Raw genomic sequence first — 24,973 nt, 5'->3', positions numbered from 1 at the left:
AAAAATCTTATTCAGTGTAGAGATCAGGCGGGAGGAAGGAGAGCCGCTCAGATTATGTAATCCATCTTTCAAATGCGACCTAACAACATAATATAAGATTTACTGCACAGGGCATGTGTTTGTCTTTGTCTGGTTATGATCGATGAAACGTTGTCTTCTCGTTTAGACGAAGGTTTCCTGTTTCCTCTCCAAACAGTTTAACGCGTAACTAGCGAACCAAGATGAGCCTGATCGTCCAGTCTCAACAACAACAGGTGAGGAAATGCTTGTTAATCTACTCTAAATTATCTATTTGACGAACGCATGTACCTTTTTTCACTCTGTCACAGTCAAAACGTTTTGCATCATCGACACTTAGAAGGTTTCAACCCCGTTTGTTCACAAGGTTATGTAGCATCATGCCAGGCTGAGTTGGACGGTGGCCTGGTCACTTTGTGGAAATAGTCATTTTTCACTTTGGGAAAACGTTTTTAAGTATAGTAATCAGTTGGTGGCAAAATGAAGCCCTTTGCTCTAGTGGATTGCTTACGAGAAGTTATTAACTAAGGCGGAAACACAGAAGACTGTAAGCAAGCTACTGCTGGCTAACTTCTGTCTGTGCTCCTCCATAGTTTTCATTGTTTGGTTTTTCAAGGCGCCACAAATTCGCAGCCGTTTGGTCGTTTTGCGACTACTAGGTATCACAGACTTTAATGCAACGATTATTTGTTTCATTAATGACTTAATGTACTAGTATAGAGTTGATTAACCCGGTTATTTGTCGTTAAACTTAAATGCTACTATATTACTTTGAGCTGGATCTTATTAAGACAGACCTTACAATATCATACAGCGCACAAATTATGAACATAGGCTCATTTGTATAGATTATTGGGTTGTAGTAGTGGTAGTGGTAGTAGTAGTAAAACATACATTACATAACACATGTTGGCTACTGAAAGCTAGTTCTTGCTAGGGACTCCCAAATGATGAGAGGCCTAGTATGTTATGATGAGCCTGGATCAAATGGAAATGGTCTCATTTAACAGTTTGTTGCTCGGTCTGGAAAAGTTTTTTAGCACAATAGTTGTGAACTCAGAAGTAGACAATATGTAGTACCAATGTTATGTTCATGAGTGACATTTGCTGTGTGTGCATGGAGGTTGAACTGTCTCTTCTTCGACCAGGGAGAAGGGCTCCCAGCAGTGGTCCAGACAACAGCAGGGAGTGATTCAGACAGCGGAATGGGCTCTCCTTCAGAGGAGATGGTGGTCATGGAGACAACCAACAGTAAAGAGGACCATCCAGGTGAATTACCACAACAATGAAAAGTTGTCTAAACCCAAAACAAGCTTGGCCAAGTTAAATATTTAGAAGAGTATAAAATGAGAAACAAAATGATTTGAGGTACTTTTGTGTCCGACTGACGGAGTGCATACAAAATTGTATTTCATATTGGTCCAGTGTTTTGCAAGATTAGCTCTGGACACACACAGACCGATCCTCTTATAGACGGCTAGACTCCTGCAGAGAGACTAACCCTAAAACACAATAGTGGGTTCTTGGATAATTAGTGTTTCTAATGCCTTGATTTCTTTCCAGACACTGATGATGACGAAGAAGACATCATGGTTCACAGGAAACCTCGTTGTCTGAAGGCTCTCCAGGACAGCGACGAGGAAGAGGAGGCCACTGAGGGGACCGGCACGGCCATGCCCGACGCCCTGGTCTTATCTGCGTCCAGTGCGGAGGAGATGGAGACGGGAGTGTTGGAAGCCGAGGAAGAGGGGCAGCAGCTGAAGAAGAAGAAAGGAGCACAGAAGAGCAGGAAGATAGTCCGCGCTCCTGTTGACAGCGAGGAGAGCGAGCCAGAGAGGGGGGAAGAGGTTGAGAAAGAGGAGGTGAAAGGGGAAGTGAAACCAAAAAAGAGGGAGAGGAGCCAGAGGCACAAAGAGAAAAGGGAGAGGAGTAGCAAAGCAGTGGAGAAACTTAGGAAGAAGAAGGACGAGCGATTCACTGAGATGAGTGAGGTTTGTAAAGATCCTGCTTCTGGTCAGATCGGCCTGTTCCACCTTTTAGACTGTGTAATGTTTCAAATGTATTTACCAAATGGCCAATTAAACACTGATCTGTCGTTACAAGTTATTAAAATGCACTCAATCAGGCTTTCTGTGTGTGTGTAGTATGACATTTTAGACATTTATATTTTGCAGGACGCACCTCATCCCCGGGCTCTGAACGACAGTGGCTGTCTCCTAGGTGACACAGACCTGTTTGACACTGGCCTAGGGGAGGAGGATGAGGAGGAATCTCTGGATGCCATCAGAGCAGCCGTCAAGCAGAAGGCCAAAAAACACAAGGTACAAATAAAAGGAGCCAGGCTGGAGATCATCTATGTTGCATGCCAATGTTCAGTGTTCAATGTTGCAGTGGTGAGATGTTTACCATAGAAATATCAGATAAATCGTCTGCATTTTATAGCTCCTTTTATCCAAAGCACTTTACAATGTGTGTTGCATAACTAGCATTCATACACTGACAGCGAAGGCAACCATGCCATACTACTCATCTGGAGCAGTTCGGGTTGAGTTGTTTTTCTCAATTATTATTAGACAGGGAGGAGCTTGGGCTCGAACCAGGAACATTCCAGTTCCCAGGTGGCCTCTCTACTTTCTGAACCACTGCCACCACTAGTTGATCAATGTTTTGATGCAGTGAGAATCCCTGCTGACGACCACCAGAAGAGGTGCTTAAGCACTGAATATCCCCCTATGCGCAGTTCGAGTATGTATACCAACAATGTCACTTGTGATCCCTGAATGACCCTAAAGAGAATATATCTCCAGTGTCATCAATCAATAATTTCCTTTTCATCTTCTCGTACGCAAGATGCTTTTGGTAGCATTATCCAAGACGCATTGCAAAACAGCTCGTAAAGCTTCTGAAAATGAAATTATAGTTAGGTGACAGTGTCGGTCAGAGCAGCAAACCTTTGCCATCCAGGAACTGTGACGACTCTTATGGGGGGTGGTTGTTTATTGTTAGATTTACATGGATGCTGTGGCGTCCTTTTGACCGGTAAGGTGTTTTTCACTTCCCTCTCTGGACAGAAGGTATGTGAGAAAAACTGTGGTTGTGACGTCTGGTTGAGACTAGTTCCAAGATTCAAAGAGGTTTTATTTGTCACTCAAGTATGAGCAGTGAAATGTTTCTGTGACATACTCCACAGACGGCGCTAACAATGTAACAAAGAAGATATAATAACTGGGGTGTGATTTAGAATAAAGTAAACGACTAAGGCATGAAATATTTAGAGAATCCATTTGTTTATTAGCATTTGCTCTTCCTCCAGGAGCCTTACATGAATGAGGAGCAGGAAGAGGACGGTGATGAGCCGGCAGAGAGACCTCAGCGACCTCAGGTATGCACTGCACATTTGACTTTTACTGTCCACAAGATTGAACGGTGAAATACTATACATTTATCATAAAATGCTTCCAACCTGGCTTGGCAACTCTTGACAGCTGTTAGCCTGTTCTTATTTACTGTCCTCCATTAACATCGACTCATGGATTGTTCTGCGATGTACTTAGGAGAGAAAGGCAGCCCGGGCCAGTAAAGAAGCCATGATGCAGCTCCACAGTGAATCTCAGAGGCTGGTCAGAGGTCAGTTTTCAGAGCATCTTTATCAGATTTGTTTGACGATGCTTTCCTTTTGATATTTAAACCAATGGATTTCAGTTTTTACAATTGGAGTTCATTGTTAACCTAATTTCAGAAATGATATCCTTTACATCTCTTATGGTTCTGTATGGATGAAGTGTATGTATGACACGTGCCTATTACTGTGCTTCTTGACAGAGTCTACGCTTGGCCTGCCATACCACATCCCTAAACCCAAAACCCTTGATGAGTTTTTTAAGAAGAGAACCAGGCCAGAGGGCTCTGCCATGGCGCTGCTGAAGTAAATAAGCAGTATTTGCACAGAGATAATGGTTCGAAATGATAACGGCAACCTCATGCTAATTCCTTGTTCATTCACTTCTGCCAGATCAGCCAAGTATCAGGCCAGGATACCGGAGGCCACTCCAGCTCCTCCACCTCCTGCCAACCCACCCAGTGAGCCACAGCAACCACCTGTAGAGCAGGACTCCGCTGCTCCCTCTTTGGATCTATCGTCCACCCATATCCAGACCCCACCCCAGCCAGCCGCCACCTCTTCCCCACAGCAGGAAATCGTCAACCAGGCTGGAGAACAGCCTGCGAACCTGGATGCCGAACATGAATCGGGCCCAATGCTTTATCTGTCTGAGAGTCTCCAGGAGTCTATGACAGCAGACGGGGCAGAAGTCAAAGCTTCTTCAGGCTGTGAGGAGGTGATGGCTATTTCTCTACCTGGACTGACCCAAATGGGGACTGTGAACGACACTCAAGCAGAGGTTGGAAGTAGAACCAGTGCTTTAGATCAGCCTCTTCCTCCCCATTCAGTCACTGTTGATCCAACAAGTGCAAAGCCTGCAGCACAGGGCCCTGCCAAGACTAAGAAGGACAAACTGGCTATGCTAAGAGAGCTGGGGCTGGACCCGCCACCTGTTGCCAAACTGTCTGCTGATGACGGAGACTTTGTTCACTTGGAGCTCAACCCTGGTAAGTCAGTCTCTTTGAACACAGTTGGCTAGTAATAGCCTAAAGGAAGTCAACGATGACATTATTGAATCACTTGCCTCCTGAGCACAAACTCACTTTCTATTTTTAGGAATTAAAATGATTGCTTAGTAACCACACCCAGGGGGAAATGGTATATACAGATACATTACTTTTCAGCCTTACAAGGTTGGCCTCAATGAAGAAAATTGTCCTTGGTCTGTAATTAAGTGATGTTTCCTTCTTTCTCCCAGGAGTGGAAGCCCTGAAGGAACGGTACCTTCGCCACTTGCAGCCTGTGAAAAGACCCCAGAGAGAGCGCACAATGCAGCTGAGCATCATCCGGAAAGACAGCACCCCTTCTGGACAGGACGAGTTGCGTGAAGAGTCTGTTACCGTCACCGTCAAAGAGGGGTCGGACGAGCCCGCTGCTACCAAGCCTGGTACGGGATCGCACACGCGTCACATGCACGTATTGTACGTAAAATCACCCAGCTGACTGTAACCTTCCCGTGGTCGTCTTCTTTGTCAGGAGTGAATCTGCTGAGTCTGAAGCAGCGTCTGCAGCAGGCCATGGCCCTGCGGAGGCTGGAGGAAAGAGCTCGTAAGGCCGAACTACATCGCTTAGACAACGAAGACTGTGGTGAGGAAGAGGAGGAAGAAGAGATGACCGATGAGTCTGAGGGAGAGGAGGTAAGATGGCTAGTTTGTTACAGTATGTCGCCCCTCTATAGGTGTGGGGGACCATAGACACATTCCAAGAGTATGTCTTTTGTTACATTATCAGCATCCCATTGCACTCACTCAGAACACATGTCCCCTTCTCCCCACTTTCCCCAGTGTGTGGATGACCTGCTAGGAGGTGACGATGGTGAGGATGTTGAGGAAGGAGATGAGCAAGATGAAGATGAGGGTGGAGACGAGGAAGGAGGCAGTGAAGTCCAGAGTATCAGGAGCCCATCTCCTGTTGGGATGAAGGGACGCTGTCCTCCACCCAACCTCAACACTGATGGAACACTCTTGCTTTTCGCTGGCAGCTCCTGCTCTCGCACCGGGTATGTGGTTGTGTGTGGGTTTTGAGGAGTGTATGTTTGTGGGGGTTTTTTTGGTCAAGAAATTAATGTGTAGACATCTCATCTTCTTTTAGTTGTTTTGACACAAGAGCAGAATACTGTGCTAAAGCAGAGATGTATCTAAAAGAATAACGAAGCTCTTGTTGCAACTTGATGTTGTTTTGGTTTCTGCTCCCAGTGATGGTGTGAGAAGAACTTGTGCCTCGGGCGAGGACAGCGAGACAAAGACGGGTGAGTAATCTTTTTGATAATAATCTTTTTGATAATAACTTTCATAAAGTTTAAGTTGCATCATCAATGCAGTAATGGAATGTAATTGTTCACAGAAAATTAAAATGGTACTAATAACTAGCACCAGTTTGATTTAACCATATTAACACTGGCGTAACACAAGCTTGTAGATGGGCTATTTTTGCTATTTGTTGTGCGATTAAATCATTTGGTCCCCACTTGTTGTTCAATGAAATAATAATTTGGTCCCAAGTCCCCACACCGTATTTTTGTCACTGTATATTTGCACATTATTAGGAGCAGTGAGTGCTATTAGTACAACACTCAGGGAGCAGTTGGGGATTAAGTGTCTTGCTGAGGGACACCGGGCACCTTCTGTTAATCTACCGACTCAGCTATGGCCGCCCCCACCACATACATGCAGTCTATAGAGTTTATGTTGTTAAAGAGCTTCATTGCCCCACACGCCTACTTTACTTAAGTTTCTAGTTACACTTATGGAGTCAAACTTCATACAATTTTATTTTTCTCTCATAGAGGAGGAAGACTCTCTGTCCCTGATGAAGGACAACAGTCACAACGGTAGCTTTGAGCTCCTGGGCTCCATGATCCCATCCTACCAGCCTGTCAGTCACCAGCGCTCCACAGGAAGAGGTGCTTTCAATGCCAACGTGTTCCGCTCCCCCTCACCCCACTTCTTCAGACCCAGCTTCCTCGGTTCAGCCTCTAAGGTGAGATTCAGCACATATGTGTGTACAGTGATAATTTAAACAAACCCTAATTAAAGTGATGCAATGCTTTTAATATAAATGGATATACATCCAATTAGAAGTACATGAGTGTATTAAATTGATCTGTTTCTCTCTCTCTCTCTCTCTCTCTCTCTGTGTCCATCAGAGTTCAGGTAAGCTGTCTGAAGCCTCTCTATCTCTACCAGTGGAGGACTCTCAGGACCTTTATGCCCCACCTTCGCCTGGCGCAGACTCTGGCCCCCTAGGTGGTGCAGCGCCGGGCCCAAGCCATGGAGGGTTCTCCCAGGGCCGCTTCTCCCTGGAATATGACACCCAGTCCCAGCTACTGGACGCAGACGGCTTCCTCAATGTGGGGCCTCGTACTGGAGCGCCCCGCTCGCACAAGAGGCAGTTGGTTCTGGACAATATGGACGAGAACGCCATGGATGGCAACATGGGGGGCCTGTTGGGCCTGTGCTCGGGCAGCTTCGGGACGGGTAATGTGTCAGCGGAGGCGGCAGGGAGGACGGAGGAGGATGAGCTGCTGGGGCTGTGCTCAGGAGCGTTCCCCTCCACACAGGCTGGAGGGACACAGGGCGAGAGGAAGAACGAGAGGAAACTCCACTCCACACAGGAGGATGAGCTGCTGGGGCTGTGCTCGGGAGCGTTCCCCACCACACAGGCTGGAGAGACGGAGGACGAGAGGAAGGATGACAGCACAGACACGCAGAGCATGGACCAGCTGCTTGGGCTCTGCTCGGGAAAGTTCCCTAGTCCAGGTATGCTGGCTAGAACCCCTGCGTCTTGTGTTCTTTGCAAAACATTTTCAAAGTCATTTTCATTTACAAAAATGTAGGAGCACTCAAACTCAATAATATTGATATAACACAATTTTACATTTTTCTACCTTATATATTGCATAATAACAGTGCAACATTTAGGGGTGTGTGTGCACGTTATTTACATTTTGACTCCACCCTCTGTCCTTTAGATGCATCTCCCTCACGGCCAGTTTCAAGTACGGCTCAGAAGGCTTCAACAGTTAACAGGTAAAAAGTGTTCCAACTAAACTAGATGATAGATAAATATATATCATCTATACCGTATCATATATTTAAAATCCATAATATACTTTGTGTGTGAAGACCTCTCACTTAGACTGGCATGAGAGATGCTATATTAAGAATATCCCTAGAAGCTAACTTATCACTTATTTGATGCCACCTATGAGCACCCCAGATATACCTCAAGAATGTGAATTAAGTTTTAACGATGAAAAACAACCGTGTCAGTAGGAAGAAACCTGAGGAGGAAGAGCAGGAAGAAGAGGATGATTGTGAATTCAGAATTCTGTCAGACTTGGACAGCGAGAGTGACCAGGTAAGCCCTTTTGAGCGGTGTGTACGTGCATCTATGTCTTGTTTTGTCTTTGCGATCTAAGTGACATACAACGTGTGTGTGTGTGTGTGTGTTTGTTTGTTTGTAGGAGAATGAAGATGAAAAAGAAGACGAGGAGTCAGAAGATGGAGAGGAACAGGATGATGAGGACGGGGTTGAGGATGAAGAGATGGAGGCTGTCTTTGACCCTCGCCCTGTTAAGAAAAAGAAGAAGAAGAAGATGTAAGTGGAGGACAGTTAATGGTTAACTTGTGTTTCTTTTGCTTAGGTTTTACATAGATACCCAAACATAACTTTTGAATGTTGCGAGTTCTTCAGCCCAAAGTTAGATTTTAGTGATACATTTTAATGAGGAAATTCCCTAAAAGTAGAAGCCTTAAATTCAGTTGCACCCCCTCTCTCTTTGCATCTCCAGGCGGCTGACTGATTACTTGGACTCAGAGGCTGAGCTGTCCGGCAGTGGCAGTGACGATGAGGATGACGAAGGAGGAAGTGAATATGAGGAAGATGAGCTGCTGGATGAGCTTCCGTCAAATGAAGAGCTGCAGGACCAAGTTAACAAGATCCACATGTAAGTAGCAGCTGATGTCATACCGTATTTGTTGAAAATAGTGTTTTAAATGACACACTAACACTTTCACAAGATTTATCTAGAAAGGTGCGCTCAGTATAGCGCAAATCACTGCCAGGAGGGATGCCCTACATCCCTCCATCTCGCTGTCTCTGGGGATCTGATGACAAGGTTTTGGAGTTGGTGGGGCAATGACTGGAACCCAGTGCAACCAGAGTAGACAGGCTATAAGGAGACAAAGCTTTGGACACTGAACACACAAGTGTGGCATGTTGTCATCACTAGGACAAACATGACGGTGCAATGTTATAGCCTAGAGGCCGGTTCTAGTCCAGACAGCATATCAGACCACCATAGACAAAAAGCTGTTAGAGCTGTCTTTAGACTTGGCAAATGTAATGAGCTTTGTGATTTTAACTTGCAATTCTTCAAACATAAGACGGTAAACAGTACCGATATGTAGTGTGAGAACACGATTGGTGTCCTGAAAAGGAATCCACACAAAAATGGAATATTCATACACATGCAGATGAAAACCCTTGTAGAGTTGCACGCTGTACAAGACGACGTGAAGAGAAGAGGGCTGGGTGCTTGTAAGCCCTTAATTAAAAGCTGTAAGATCTGCAAATAACAAATTCACTTCTGCCATCATCCATACAACAGGAAACAGGTGATGGATGATGATAAACGTCAGCTGAGACTATACCAGGAGCGGTTCCTGGCCGACGGGGACCTGCACTCCGATGGTCCTGGAAGAGCCCGCCGCTTCCGCTGGAAGAATATGGGTACATAGACCTTGTTTGCATGACAATAAAGCCCTTCCTTGGTTTAACCCATTAAGACCTGAGGCTGATTCTACAAATGCCCTCTAAACCAGTATTTCTCAAACTTGGTATCTCTGCTATTTTTTAATAGCCAACGCTAAAATATAAAATGACACGGATGCTTTTAATGGGTTAAACGATGCTGTCTAAAACTGACAAACTGACTTTTTGTTTCTTTGGCAGGAGACGATGGCTTTGAGATGGGTGGGATGGGAGAGGGTGAGGAAGATGAGGAGGAGGAAGGGGATGTGGACCCGTCTGAGGTGCAGAGGAGGAAGGAGAGAATGGAGAGGGAGCAGTGGTTCAGAGAACAGGTAAGGCTGTGTTTGAGTTAAATACGTATGTAGGCCATGCACACACAATGGTATTGTATACTCAGGAATCCCGCCAGAGCTTTTGAAATAAAATGGCAGATTTAACATTTAAAATAAGCGTGTGATTGACCTGTAAAATGTTTTGTTTTTTAATTAAGGATGTTTAGTTTTCACTGTTGCTACACTTAAAATAGAAAATAAGTATGAACCCATGGTAATATTGGTAATATTGTATCGCAATTAAAATATTTGGCATAACTATTGAGGAAATTTTGCCCGTATTTTGCAGTCCCAGTGTGCAAAGCCAGGCATGTGGCATGCCCCAAATTTGACTTTCACTTTTGTCGAGTACTTTGTCCACCACTGCCTAGCTACGCTAAGTTTGTTTTGGAGGACATCAAATGCCGAAATACCAGAAAAAAGAATGGCGGAAAATAATTGTTTACGTTGTTGTCAGGTGGTGTTGAGTTGTCATTCCTGTGTTTGTGTGTCCACTGTCCCAGTCGGAACAGAAAGCCAAGAAAGGGGAGGACCTGGACGCAGACGATGAGAACCTCGGAGAGGACGACAGCCAGTTTATGAAGCTAGCCAAGAAACTAACTGCCAAGACTCTGCAGAGGAAAGGTCAGCCTGGTATACCATCTTGTGTTTTTCAGATGCACTGTCTTTAAGTATCCCACACAAATCCTCTAAACACTAGTGTGCTCCAGTGCACGTCAAAGCTAGCTTTTACTAACGGTGTGCACAGAATTATTCTGCGCTGTTTCGGCAAACTTGTCACTGACTGAACTGCACCGTTTTGAATGAGAAATGGATTACTTCCTATGACGTGAATCAATGGCAAAATATGTTTGGGTTTGAGAGCCTACTGGAAGCAAAAGAGTGATGCCTGTTTGGATGCACGTGAATCAACTGTGAGTGTCAACAAAAGGAAACGCTACCCAAAGAGGTGGAGCCAGCCAATTTGTCACAGTACATTGCAAGTCCTAAAAAAACAGACCTAGAGTGTGGACACACTGTTAACTATCCTGTTGGCTACAGTAATGTTTGACAAATTTGATAACCTGGTAGCTAGATAATTGTGCAGTTGGCTTTTATTGTTTTGCTGGATCTTGTTTATTCGATACACTTATTTGTTTTAGCTATTGCTCATTTGATTTTCCTATTTTGTCTCATCTGTTTATGAAAGTAGGTAGCTGATGTATTGCACTTTTACCTTAGCGCTAGGTATACTCTTAGTTGCTTGTTTTAGAAGAGAATGCACTTAAACCTTCTGGTGATTAGTAGTTTCGTTCCCTCCCAAATCTCAAGAATGCAGCCATACTGCACTGCCCCCAACCCCCCCAGGTCCCTGGCCGTCTATTAATTACACTCAGCTGGACATTGTATACATTTGGGGAACACCGTGGCCCTCATTTATCAATGGAACGTACAAACCAGCTTAAATTTGAGCCCAGGAATCATCTTACGCCCACGTCCACGTGGGATTTATCACGGAATCGTATACAGCTAATCCTAGCGTACAAATCGTCTAAACTTTGATAAATCTGACAGCTGAAACAGCCCCGATTTTACGATATGAAGAACCGGAATACGAAAACAACATCAAACAACACAATGTGGAAACGGCAGTCTTTGACAGTGGGATTACCATATATTCTGTAAAGGTACAATCTTTGTCAAGTAGGTTAGCGGCCTACATGAATGACGCCAATCACATTGTCAGGAATGGAATATTAATTTAACCCATTACCAACGTGCGCAGTGTGCGTTGGAGTTACACTAAAATGAAGCAATCATGTATTCCCTGTGAGTCACAGGCTGCTGTGACGCCACGTTAATGAGAGATAGCCTGACACGGCAGTCATAATCTGAACGTTTATGGAGTGATTGATGAATGAATGCATAAACATTAATGGATGAAGGCTGGTGTGTGCTGGGATGGTTATATCTCCGATCTCCCATGGCCCAACTCCACAGCGTGATCACTTGCTCTGGGCACAGGTTTGGAGCGTCTATCCTTAACCCAGGTTGCACATCACTCCAGAGGACGTAGCTTCTGTATATGCATTTGGAGACCTCACTGTCCATGAAAAGATTACAGCGGCGCCAGTCACGAGTCTCCCGACTCCCGAAAATGCTCTCGCATAAATGCTCGTATAGCCTAGGTCTGAGCCAGATCGTCAATCTTATCTGAATGACTTTTGAAGCACTTGTTTAAATGGGTGAATGAACGGATTAAGATAGACTAAATGGACTCTGGGCTCCAATGTCCTTTTCATTTCTCCCACACAGAACCACCTGTGGCATCACAGCCAGAGATGAAGGCACCAAGTGTAAATCCATTCCAGAGACCCTCACAACCAATAATGGTAAGTCATTGTCAAATGGGTGTGTTCATGTATACCACTCTAAAGAAAGTAATGTTGTCAAAGCTTTTCTCTGCTTGTTTTGTGATTTGTTAATCCCTCTTTTTTTCGTTATCAATTGTTTTTATTTATCGTATCAGCAATATATCAGCAATACAATTATGCCAGTACACATAGATGTATCATGAATAAAAATGATGTGTTAATCCCTCTTAACTTCCCAGGTGAGGAGGGGTTCACTACTGAATCAGCCTCGTGCTGTCCTCCAGAAGCTGGCGTCCATCTCAGAGGGGAACCCCCTAGCACCACGAAACAGCCGCGGGTTCCTCTTCCAAACACTGTCTCCTGAGAAGGAGGCGAAAACCTCAGACGCTCCTAAGAAACAGGTGGGTGAGGTTATGTTTCACATAGGTACAATGGCCACTAAACACAGCATTGTGTTTGTACCACAAACAAACGCTGTTGGAAAAACCCAGTTGTGGCTTTCAAGGGCTACATTTTAGATGCAAATGTATACTTCCTCTAACGGCATTATCAGCTGACCAAATACACGTATTTTCAACTGAAAACTTTCATATCAACACGTAGTTGTTTTTTTGTTTTAGTTTTTCAGTTGAAAATATGTAATTTCTGTTGGCTGACAGTAGCTCGATGGAAGTAGAGTACAAGGCTAAATTAGACTAAAGCGAGTAGCCATAAGTTGAAGTCAGGCAGATCTATAGAAAGGTGTACATGTAGTGAGTCACAGGATGCACAGCTCAGATGTATTTGAGTGTTTGAAAAAAAGAAGCACATAGCATGGCAAAACTTAGATGCTTTTGATTTATTAATTTGAACATTTCTCTAGGAAGCCATGTCATGCTTTCTTCAGATTCAGAACACATTTTGTTTATTACAAAACAGTGAGAGCTTGCAATGTTTTCATGTGTCCGCATGGTATAATAGATGATTAGATATGAGTACATATATCTAAACTAAGGTTTACTGTTGTCAGAGGTGGTGTCATTTTAATATTGTGTCACTAGGTGGAGCCAAAGCCCATATTACTCATACTTAAGGCCATACAGAGTGAAGATGTAAGGGTTGAGCAGTGTAAACTGGGGGTGTCACATGTCAAAGAGCACTATTTTTTACTTGTTTTCCAAACTTCCCGTTATGAAACAACTGTGTGTAATAAATGTATAGAAATTCGCAGATTATGGTACTTTCCGTATAGAGTCAACTGTAGAAATGTGTCCCTGTGTCTGAATGTCATTGTAACTTTCCTCTTCTACCCTGGATTTGAACTGGTTTTCTGTGCAAGTGCTGATATTTTTACCATTGAGCTAATAGAGCCAGCCTGGTTGCTCAGGGGATAAATCGAATCTTGACCATCAGGTCAAAATTTGTGTCAGATCCTGTGTCAGTGTCTATGTGAGGCATGACCTTTGACACGATCTAAATGTCTCAATAGAAGAGCATGGAGACAAAATACAACCGCCCCAATTGTATAAGTTATATTTTATTAACACACTCTACCATACAGATTGGACAATATTACATTTCATTTAAAAAAAAGTTACATAGTGCCGCTTTAAGTTCTTCTTAGACAGAGTGTCATTCTAAATATTTTTGTTAGTCACTGTCGTCATCCTTTTTGGGTTTCAAAGCATCCTTCACTTGTCTTAACAATTTGAAACCAAATTGCTGTGATATACAGCTCTGTATGTGAGGGTCATTGCACAAACCTTTTTTCTGTCTGTAAAAGCAGTCAGTCAACAAGGTTTTGTCCTCTTTGATTGTTCCGGTTTACTTACTTGCTTTCTTAGATTACGGTAATCTCAGACTGTGTTTGAACCCTAGGTGAAGAAGAGGGCTCCAGTTGATGCTATGAACCCTGCTGCTAAGAGACCATGCAGGCTAAACAACCCCATAGGAAAGACCTCTCAAGGCCCCCTGCGGAGTATATTCAGCTTCCTGGAGAACTGAGAAGGTGACTTGACAATGCAAGACGGAGACATTTGTTGATAATCACTAATATGTGCAGAAACAATTCATACCTGACTCCACTCCAGCCTGATGGACCCACGGTCGCTTGATTTCTCAGAAAGTCCTGTTTTGTCCAAAGTTTAACCTATTTATTACAATTCCAGTTAAACATATACACAGGATATTGTTGCAGCCATCTTTGTGTGTTGGTTTTTGGTCACTCACACAAACTTGATATGCTTAATAATGGACAAACCTACGGACGCCCAATAATTTACCCTTTGATGCTCTTTGCCTGACAGACGGACTGAAGAGACATCCCATCCATCTGACTCAATCAGTAATGCCTATTACAGCCATTCTCTCATGTCCTATTACTTGATTTGACTACTTTGTGTATGTCCTTTGAAAATTCATGTACATACCGTATTGGAAGCCATTTTCAACACGAATGAATTGTGTATTTCTTGTCATTCTGATTACATCTTAGACTTCCGAGTTTTGTTCTGGCAATTGTGAGAAACATTTGCGAGAGAAATATTTCAGAATTCTGATATATGAAGTCGGAATTGCAAGGGAAACAAACCTAAAAATTCAGTCTTAATTTTATTTAGTGACTGAAATTGGCTTCTGTTTTATTTTTATTTTTATAGTTTTAAATGTTTTTGTTTTTTGGGAAATAGATTTTTGTGTGTGTGTGCCATTGGTTTTAATTATTTTACATTGTAAATAAAAGTGTATTTTAATACGTTCAAATTCTTCTTAATTCAGAGTGTGAATGAAGGTAGTGGGAAGTGGCGTATTGATTATCATTCCATTAAAGGAAGATTGTAGCTTATTTCTCAGGGGTAGTTATATTTTATATAAGACTTATTTTCCACCAGAGGGCATGAAATGCCCCTTTTTGGCCTCAGCATTGTGACAATTGTAATCACATGAGATAATGTGTCAACTGTCAAAGGTAGATTTATTAAATATCTCATAATGAAAAAGAACACAAAGCTACAGTATAAGTAGGTGGTGATATGGGTGGTGTATGGATGAGTGGTGCTACTCATGGTGTAGGTCCGTGTTGTGGGAGGTTTAGTGGTTGTATGGTATTCCAGTGGTTTGGTGTGAAGGCAACTAACCATATTCACCTGGTGGCCATTTAGCACTTCATACTCCCCTAGGTGGGGCCCAAAGTATGATGTAAAAGAAAAATGGCCTCTGTGAGAATATAGTCAGTAAAACCAACTAAACTGTGGTTTCCTCAAGAGCCCCTTCCACCCAAGCCTGCCTGGGTGCAGTTCACTGTGTAGCCTCTCAACACTGCCACCAATGCCCTGCATCCCAGCTTTTTCAATAGGCAAGGAAAGGCAATGTTATTTGTATAGCACATTTCAACAACCAGGCAATTCAATGCGCTTTACACAGAACGTCAAGCAAAGGAAACACAATTATGCAATGACATTAGGATGCATAAAAAAAGTAAAAATAATAGTTGCAAATACAGTGCAGAATAGAAAGGAAAATGTAACTAACTCAATCAAAGGCAGCGGCAAACTGAAAGGACTTTAGTTTGTTCCAGATATGTCCCCAATAAGCTGGGATGCCATACAATAAGCCTCCTTGTATTAACTTCTAGATGGCGCATCACATGAGGTAAAGTGGAAGTCATATAGGATGAAAACTGAGTGCATTTGACTTTTTTTTTTTTTTGCTGCCCATATCCATATTTCATATAGTATACATGCCTGAATTGTGCTTTTAAATTGGTATGGATGGCAGGTGAATATTAGGATTACATTTGTTATTGACGTCTGTACACTTACTCTTTTAACTTTTTTTTCCTTCTCCCCTGGGTTAAAGCATAATTGCAGTTTAGCGACTAATGAATTGATAAGTGGCTAATGATAGCCCCTCGTTACAGGGGGACTTCTAACGAGAACTTTCATCTCTCTCCATCTCATTAGTAGCCACGGTGATTAGGAGCTCAGGTCCCCGGGTTAGCAGGGGTACAGGAGGCCCCATTACACATCATTAGGGCCAGGGCCGAAAGGGTCTGCAGTGAACCCCATGGTGGAGCCTGGCTTGAGCTGGATCCTGTAGCTACATTGCCCAGAGGCAGGAAAGCAGACCAGCTTAATCCTGACATTGTTTATTCAATCAGAACATTTTAAAAGTCTCTGCTCCCTTTTCCCCCTCTTGTACACTCTTCCTCCTTTATTCACATACACATTAACACACGCATGCACAGACAGACTTACACCCTTAATCTAAATTCAATTCAAAAACTTTACTTAACCCCAAGGGGCAATTATGAGGTCAGGGCAGTAAACTAATTCCCCCTAAACTCTGTTCACTCTTACTGCTTGAAAGAGAGAAGAGGAAGATTACATTTCTTTTTTGAAAATAAATATCTAGAGGACAAAGATCTGACTTTACACAGATTATTGGAGGCAGGGGGTTGAGGGTGGAATAACTGAACAGAAACATGAGCTTTAACACCCAAGGGTGTATGTGTGTGGGTGAGCATATAAATGTGTGCTTTTGTGTATTTATACATACATCCATAAAAATAAAGTATGGCGTGTGCATGTGTGTTTTCTGCATACGTATTGCCGTGCATGCACACAAGGGCATGATGGCATATTGTTTTGCAAAACTACCCACGGTGGGTGATGGTGTGTTATTTTGGCATATCTTGGCTAATGATTTGACAGTGCTGGAGTCTGAGTGCAGTATAAGCTGTGGCTTGAGGTCCACTTGGGGGCTGATTTGCGGTACAGTATCTGCCGCTATGCGTCCCAGCGCTGGACTCTGACAGTAATAGCCAACGGGTCTCAGCTGCCCTCAGCCACTGTCACCACGGCGTCTGGTGTTGGAGCAGATGTGGAGGGAACTGGGTCAGAGCCACCGCGGGCTGTGTACAAGTCTAACAAGGGCGTACTATTCACAAGGTAAGTCATGCTCTTTGTGTGTGTGTGTATGTGTGTGTGTGTGTGTGTGTGTGTGTGTGTGTGTGTGTGTGTGTGTGTGTGTGTGTGTGTGTGTGTGTGTGTGCGCGCGCGTGCGCGCATGCGTGCGTGCGTGCGTGCGTGTGTGTGAGAGAGAGAGAAAGAGAGAGATGTTAAAAAGTCATCATTGCAAAGATCTCTAACCGCCATGGGGGGGACTTGCCAATGACCCTGAGCCTTGAACTTTAAGTCTTTCAGTCTGTCTCACTTTCCATCTCTATCTGTTCTTCTCTCCCTCTCTGTCTTAGTATCATATCTTTCTCTCCATCTCTCAGTGAATCTGTATGTTCTGTTCGGGGGAATTCTAGGCCTCCTTTCTCTCTCTCTCTCTCTCTCACTCTATCAATTGGATCAGTGTGTCCTCTGCAGTTCTTTTTTTGTTTTTTCTCTAACGCAGTGTTTTTTAGTGAGAAGAGGAACGAACAGAGTGAGAGAGAGATGATTTTGCATGTGACGAGGCCTTGGGCGGCCGGTTGTGTTTGATGTATTTTTTATGTGCTTAGGCTACTATTGAACGATGGAGCGGAGGGGGGAGGGGGGAGGGGGGGAGGGGGGGAGGGGGGGCGAGCATGCAGCACTTGAATGGGGATGTTGTTGAGGGGGGGGGTGGATGAGGAGGAGGAGGAGGATTGCCGATGAAGGGTAGAGGGGTGCTGCTTTTCTGCCGCCAGCGACGACGTGTCAGGGAGATGAGAGGTGGGGTGGGGTGGGGGACACACTCTCTCCACCCCATAGGGAGGCTCTCTGATGTAGCCTCCCTATGTGCCGCACACCTCCAACCCAAAAACACTTACACACACATACACAACCTCTCTCTCTCTCTCTCTCTCTCTCTCTCTCTCTCTCTCTCTCTCTCTCTCTCTCCACACACATACAAGAGACCAGGCATCAGAAGTGTGAGGCAGACAGGCGTTCACAAAAAAATGTCAGTCAGTCAGTCAGACAGACAGACAGACAGACAGACAGACAGACAGACAGACAGACAGACTGTACATGAGGTTCGGGAGCAAATCACAGTGAAAGTCTTTCCCTGGCAGTCAGACGTGTTGCACTGAGATGGTAGCCTACTCTGTAAAATCCTGAGTGTACAAAGTATAACCAAATGGACCTATTAACGCAAAGGATTTCACTGTGTACTGTGGCTATAGGGCCCACTGGGAACATTGCTGTCACAGTTTGGATCCCTTCAACTCGTGTATGTTTTTTTCATAGACGTAGTAGCCCTTTTGTAGCCTAATGTCAGACCGGGGTGACATTTTAGAACAAGAGACCTAATATGCCATCTTATTTTCGGTCTCTATTGAATACGTCATCCTAAATTGCAGGTAAAACATGAGTCTTCCCTTTGTGCACTCCTACTCAATAAAATAATCAGTGTTCATTTGTCCATTTGTAACTATTGAGTGTGTACGCATGTAACCAAATGCACCCATTTGTACACTCTCAGAGTTAAATTGACACTGAGGATTTTTCTGTGCACTGGTCATGTTCACATCCCTTTAGATTTCCCTTTATACTGTCCCAGCCCAGTTTAGGAAGTGTGAGTCATTGGACTATTCTCCCAGAGCAACAATGGGCAGTGGTGTAAAGTAACTTTGTACATTTACTCAAGTAATGTACTGAAGTACAATGTTGAGGTATGTTTTACTTTACTGGAGTATTTCCAATGTTCAGTACTTTTACTTCTGCTCCACAGTAGCCTACATCTCAGAGGCAAATATTATACTTTTACTCCACTACAATTATTTGAAAAATGTAGTTACTTTGTAGATGTTGATTATTATTACAAAACATTTACCCACTACATTTTGGCCATTTGAAAATAGCAGATCACAGTGTGAGCTTGTAGATCAGCTATTTTCAAAAGATTTTCATACATTTGAAAACGTGTGAAACTGGACATTCTGCATAATAAGTTATTTTCTTTGAGTACATTTTGATACCAATACTTTTGTACTTTTACTCTTGTACATTTTGAATTCCGGACTTTTACTCGTAACAGAGTATTTCCACATTGCAGTATTGATACTTTTACTTAAGTAAATACTGTGAGTACTTTTTCCACCACTGACAATGAGGGAGGATGAGGAGGGAGGATGAGGAGGGAGGGAGGGAGGGAGGGAGGGGGGCAGGACGGAGGGAGGATAAACACCACTATAGGAGGGTCGAACAGGAGGAGGGGAAAAAACAGGGAGGGCGCTGGATCCAGCTTCTCAGCGGCAACACTGACTGCAACGGTAAGACCACAAAAAAAGAAAGAAAGAAAGGAAGAAAAAGCTGATTCACAAGTGTCTTTGTCAATCATTAGATTCATACATAGGGTCTTATGAATAGAGGAACTGTTAAGGTACAGAGAGGAGAGGAGAGGAGAGGGAGAGCACTAGCAGTGATATGGGGTGAGCGCCACTAGGATGGACGGACACAACTATTACGTAACGCGCAATGGAGATTTTGTTTTCACCTTTATGATTTCACATATCATGTCGCGTCTTCATTTCACCTTCGCTGTTTTCTGATGTTTTTTCCTAAATGATGTGTTTTCTTTTTTACTTGCGATGGCTGTTGCTGTTTAGCAATATTAATATGCAACGGTCGAACGCCGTTCTCGCTTTCTTTGCGTGTTTGCTAACATGCAGGCGTCACTCGTAAAAAAGAAGATAGGCTATTCATGATCGTTTAAATTTAAAACATCATCCCAATAGGGATTCTATTATGTTCTCTGATCGTCCCTTCGTGGCGTTACAGTAAAATGGTGCATTGGAAAGAAATAGCCTATACGGCATGTCGAATATAACAGCAGCATTTTCTAAGCATTATGCACAACTTGTCTAAATAATGGTCTACCATATGATTATGGTATTGGTTTAGTGCGTGCGTTATAGGCCTATTAACAATGAATATGTCGATATGGATAGCGATTTACTTTAGCCTATAGGTTTTCAATCATCACAGCAACACATCTGTCTGTTTGCGCGCGCGTCGGTCGCTGTCCTTCAGCACTGCGTGCACGTGCACGTATAGGGGACAGCCATGCACTGCGCAAGAAGGGGAAGGAGATGAGTGACAGTACCCCGGAGTCAGGATTAGAGAAATTTCCATTCTAAGGAGACATGTAAATATTTGATGTTAATAGAAGTGGAGTGTGCAGACCAGCCTGTAGTTATAGACATTATGAACAAGAAATGGTGAGACTGAGAACCGGGGGTCCTTAGGTTAGATTTATTTCAAACATGTTTATACAGTATAATCATGGCAAATGTATCCGATTATAGACTAGTGAATGAGGCAAAGCCAGGTTGAAATACATTCACTTCAATTCAGTTCAGTTCAATTCAACACACTTACATTTTATTCAGTTTATAACTTTACTCATCTGCAGTTTTATTTTGGGCATACATAAAAAACAGATAGCATTCAGACATTCTGCGCTGACAGATAAGTACAATCAAGAGAGTTGTTTGGGACTATGTTGGACTGACTGATGATGATGGATTGTCTTCACACCGATTGACCTTGATCTTGCTGATCTTGTCTCTCTGTTTAATATTATTGTGGATCTGTGATTTCTTTATAGTTATATAAAGTTACAGTTTTTTGGGGGTAAACAAACAAGATGAAAAAGGTTAGGATTTTCACCAATCCTTTGTTCTTATACCCATAATAATTTACCCCACATTTTAATTTAAACTCACTGATAATTATTACGTTATTGCTTTTATGTTTACTACCATGTGTTTTCACTATTACAACCATTATTGTCTTTAATACTTGTCATTTGTCAATGGCCTCATTGTAGAGAATGTTATAGTTTTTGTTCCAATTCTTCTAAAATATTTTTTTTCCGGTTCATTTCATTGCAGTGTTAACATTTTGTCTTCATGTCCTTGTCCTTGCAGTGAGTCTCAGTCGAGATCAGTGATGCTTCATCATCAGGACCGGCCCATGATTGCCTATGAAGGGCAGGGAGGTGCCGGCAGCTCTGCCTCCTTGCTACAAAACAGGAAGTGCGATAAGGACGGCAACTTCAATTTCCTGCCGGGAAAAGATGACGATGGTGTCACAGCAACCAGGAACGGAGGAGGTGACGAGAACCGAAACCAGGTGCGTCCGCGCACCCTCGGCCCATTGGGTCTTGACCCATCGATCCCGTCATCCTCTTCTGGGTTTCACCACGGACTAGGACCCCTGTCTCCCCTATCCCGCCTCCCCTGCTGGAGTCCTCTGGAACCCCTGCAAGAGGTTGAGAGCGGAGACGATGGATACGGCCGGGTGCCACCCGACGGAGCGGAGGAACGTAAGATGACAGAGGAAGAGATGAGACGCGGGATGATGCTGACCAGCAATGACAAGAAGGAGAGAGAGACCAGGCAGGGGCCACCACAGGAGAGAAGAGGGAGAGTGGAGTTCAGAGGAGGAGAGGAACAAGAGGAAGAGGAGGGGTTGGACGATGACTCTGAATGGGGAGACAGCGACTCTGAGTTTGAGTTCAGCCTGCGGTCCACTGGCAGCCTCTCGTCCCTCAACATGGAGAGTGGAGGGGAAGGGGTGCTGATGGGTGGCTGGGATCGTGTCGGCGTCGGAGAGCCCAGACCTGACCACCACAGTGGTGCCAGCGACACAAGCACCTTCACCTCCATGAATACTGACCCAACCAGGAAGTGGGATGGTGGAAACAAGGGACCAACCAGCAGAAGAAACAGCTTTGGCCGTGAAATCTTCACTGGAACTGGACTAGGGACCAGCCCCCTGGAGGAGGACATAGAAGAAGAGAATGAGGAGGACCAGTCGTCGGACTCAGATGGCGAGCTGCCGGAGCTGATGGACGCCGTTTGGACCCTGCGGGACCGCGAGCGCTTCAAGGCCCAGGAAATGGAGAAGCACCAGGTGCAGCTGACCATGTACCGGCGGCTGGCGCTGATCCGTTGGGTCCGCACCCTGCAGGGCCGAGTCCAGGAACAGCAGAACCGCCTGCAGTCCAGCTTTGACGTAATCCTCACGCACAGGAAGGAGCTGCTGCGCATGGGCGCCGCGGCCGCGGTGACGTCTGCCCCACCCACCGCCACTGTGGGCCAGTCATAGAAAGAGGAGAGCAGTTTGAAACAGGAAGGGGTCTAAATACCAGGCCTGAACAGGCCTGTTGGAGGAGTTGAACTCAAAGGCGCTTAGTGCAATCAAGATGCTTATACTTGCAATACTTTCCCCCTGAAAATAAGACGTTCTCCAATAGCTTTCCCTCTGAGATTTGGAGGTTTTACACTGACATGGTGGTGTTGTTGGTACAATGTCAAATCCAGAGTGTTAATTTAATTCTTAGAGTGTACAAATAGAACCAAATGGACCCTTATAAGTCCGTTTGGTTCCATCTGTACACTCTCAGAGTTACAAATTAAATGAACACTGCAGATTGTAATGCCATGTTACTTACATGTTCCTTTATTGGTGACTGACCCATTGCTTATCCTAATGTATTGAAGTAATCTCCATCTGAGCAGGACTTAATTCACCTACCTTCACCAAATAATGTATTAAAATGTATGACATAGGATGTATTATGATCAAAGCAATTATATGAAAAGTTTAATAAGAGTTTAATATATTTATACAAAGGTTATGTTAAGGCTTATGATAGTCTCTGATTAGCCAATACCCAATAGAAAGACATTAGAACCAATTAAATGTTTAGATATGGCTTGTATGTGAAAAGTATGCCTACATATATGTGATATTTGTCATTGAAGTGAACGGTTAATAAAACTAAAATCTGAAACTTTCATGTGTGCTTTTTGTTTATATTGTCCATGACTCCAATTATTTTGTTTACAAGTTTTCAGCTAATTTCATGAACAGGTTTCTCAGGTCATCTGTATTAATTATATGATTTGAAGATATGAAGGTATATGGATGATGGCACAGTAAAATACTGTTATCTATTTGTAACACCTATTTGTAGTCTACTGCACTCAGAGTTAAAATTAGCACTCAGAATGATATAGTGTTGTAGTGCAGATGATAATGCCTTGTTAACCCCAACAAAATGGAATCTGTCATTTCATTTCTCATCACGTTGATTTCAAGAAGGGGTTTATCAAGGCTCTCCCGATAGGGCCAACAAAGGGTAGTTATAATCTTAGATTAGTTGAAAACATGTATTTTAGCCCCTGGCAAATGACCTTTCTGTTAACAAATGCTTCTTTGTCAGCTGAACAAAGTTGGTTTGTATATCTGCTCATCACACGGGTGTGTGTGTGTGGTGTGTGTGTGTGTGTGTGTGTGTGTGTGTGCGTGTGCGTGTGCGTGTGTGTGTGTGTGTGTGTGTGTGTGTGTGTGTGTGTGTGTGTGTGTGTGTGTGTGTGTGTGTGTGTGTGTGTGTTCGTGTGTTCTGCAGGCAGTGTGATAGCCGTGTGTGGGGAACAAGCACCAATCTTTATGGCCATGGTTACTGTCGATGTGTCGTCGCCGCGGGCATTCCAAGATCGTCTCGCCTCTTTCTCTCAATTCCCCATCACCTCCTCTCTCGTGTGTGTGTGTGTGTGTGTGTGTGTGTGTGTGTGTGTGTGTGTGTGTGTGTGTGTGTGTGTGTGTGTGTGTGTGTGTGTAGGTGTGTGAGTGAGTGTTCACAGAGATACCAGCCATTTTGCCACCCTATAATCTCCAGTATGAGTCGAGTTTGGTCGCACGGCGGCCCCGTCGTGCAGTCCCTCGGGGAATCAGTCTGCGCCCTGGGGCCCTAGCGCAGTGTTGCCAGATTTTGTTTTTGAGAGAAACAGGCAGCCAGGTCTATGAAAGCAAGCCAAAAAGAAGCAACTACTACAGGCCACATCAGCACTTTAAACCATTGGCTATTTGAAAATAGCTGATCTATAAGCTCGTTGTGAGCTTGTAGATCTTCTATTTAAAAAAAAAAAAGTTGAATATTTTTTGAAACATTTTAACACAAATCTTGTATGGAGGTCACCTGGCATAAATTAGATGGGGGGTCCTTGACATGAACATGTTTGAAAACCACCACTTTATACATAACATTTGAAAACAAGCCCAAATAAGAAGCTACACTTTAGAAACAATAATAAGCAACTTTACAGAAAAAGAAGCCCAAAGACGCTTATAATAAGCAGACCTGGCAACACGGGCCCTCGTGTCCCATCCGGGCGGTGAGCAGACGTCAGTCCAGTTGCGGCTCGAAGGAGCCAAACCCCGGGGCAGGTTTGGGGATAATCCTCGGCTATATGCCTCCAAACTCTGGTTTATGTTTTATAAGCTTATCGCTTCCCCTGACGCAGGCATCACAGTGAACCTCTGAGACAATTTACATATTGATCCGTTGTTCATTGGCTTTAGTGATGTGTATTGGAGGCTTCAAAAAAGGATACAGGAGGGATAACAACACGTTTACCCCGGTTATTGTAGCTGTGGAACCAACAACCACCTCTAAAATGGTGCACAAAGGGACACCGTGAAAGAACACAACATGCCTTTGATGTTCATTTAGCAAATCTCCCATGTTTTCAGGGCAGTTGTCAGTTGGGTAACGTGACAAATGCGTCAATGCAAGGTCGACCTATTAAGGGACCCAAGATCCAAGCAGGGTGGTTTTGTGTGATGCTCTTGTGTTGGGACAAAGTTGTTTGCGTGTGACACTGTATGTTATGTAGCCCTGCTGCACGCATAGCTTGGTTTCAGTGTCAATGTAGGATAGGAGCACGAGAAACAGAGTTGCACGAGGTAACGTGTGACATGGGGCCCTGTTGGGCGTGAGCCGCGGCAACAGTGAAAATCAGTGGTGTAAGAAGTAGGCCTACTCAGATATTTTACTTAAGAAAAAGTAGCAATACCACAATATAAAAATACTCTGTTACAAGTAAAAGGCCTGTG

At 43.9% G+C, this 24,973-nt stretch overlaps 2 protein-coding genes across 5 annotated transcripts; both read left to right on the top strand.

The window, feature by feature from the left end:
- Positions 1–24: 24 nt before the first annotated feature.
- On the top strand, positions 25–14,852 carry clspn (claspin). 2 transcript variants are annotated; one of them, XM_084079882.1, is made up of 25 exons: positions 25–56; positions 167–254; positions 1,167–1,287; positions 1,582–2,009; positions 2,193–2,339; positions 3,332–3,400; positions 3,573–3,645; positions 3,841–3,943; positions 4,031–4,626; positions 4,878–5,066; positions 5,156–5,316; positions 5,464–5,678; positions 5,875–5,927; positions 6,465–6,658; positions 6,825–7,437; positions 7,650–7,707; positions 7,951–8,038; positions 8,145–8,278; positions 8,472–8,627; positions 9,291–9,412; positions 9,635–9,765; positions 10,269–10,389; positions 12,061–12,137; positions 12,359–12,520; positions 13,977–14,852. In XM_084079882.1, exons 2-25 carry the CDS (start codon positions 222–224, stop codon positions 14,100–14,102), a joined length of 4,170 nt encoding a protein of 1,389 aa, XP_083936008.1. In that variant the 5' UTR covers positions 25–56; positions 167–221; the 3' UTR covers positions 14,103–14,852. The 2 variants fall into 2 exon arrangements, with proteins under 2 accessions (XP_083936008.1, XP_083936009.1); XM_084079883.1 differs by having other exon boundaries at positions 31–254; positions 7,954–8,038.
- Positions 14,853–19,260: 4,408 nt separating this feature from the next.
- On the top strand, positions 19,261–22,859 carry c19h1orf216 (chromosome 19 C1orf216 homolog). 3 transcript variants are annotated; one of them, XM_084080783.1, is made up of 2 exons: positions 19,261–19,338; positions 20,998–22,859. In XM_084080783.1, exon 2 carries the CDS (start codon positions 21,020–21,022, stop codon positions 22,178–22,180), a length of 1,161 nt encoding a protein of 386 aa, XP_083936909.1. In that variant the 5' UTR covers positions 19,261–19,338; positions 20,998–21,019; the 3' UTR covers positions 22,181–22,859. The 3 variants fall into 3 exon arrangements, with proteins under 3 accessions (XP_083936909.1, XP_083936908.1, XP_083936910.1); XM_084080782.1 differs by lacking the exon at positions 19,261–19,338 and adding an exon at positions 19,361–19,497; XM_084080784.1 differs by lacking the exon at positions 19,261–19,338 and having other exon boundaries at positions 21,098–21,182; positions 21,341–22,859.
- Positions 22,860–24,973: the final 2,114 nt, after the last annotated feature.

This window comes from Gymnoscopelus microlampas (genome assembly GCF_963454915.1).
Source record: "Gymnoscopelus microlampas genome assembly, chromosome: 15".
NCBI classification, from domain to species: Eukaryota; Metazoa; Chordata; class Actinopteri; order Myctophiformes; family Myctophidae; genus Gymnoscopelus; species Gymnoscopelus microlampas.
Note: the sequence above shows the minus strand (reverse complement) of the source record. Positions and strands in the feature narration are given on the sequence as shown.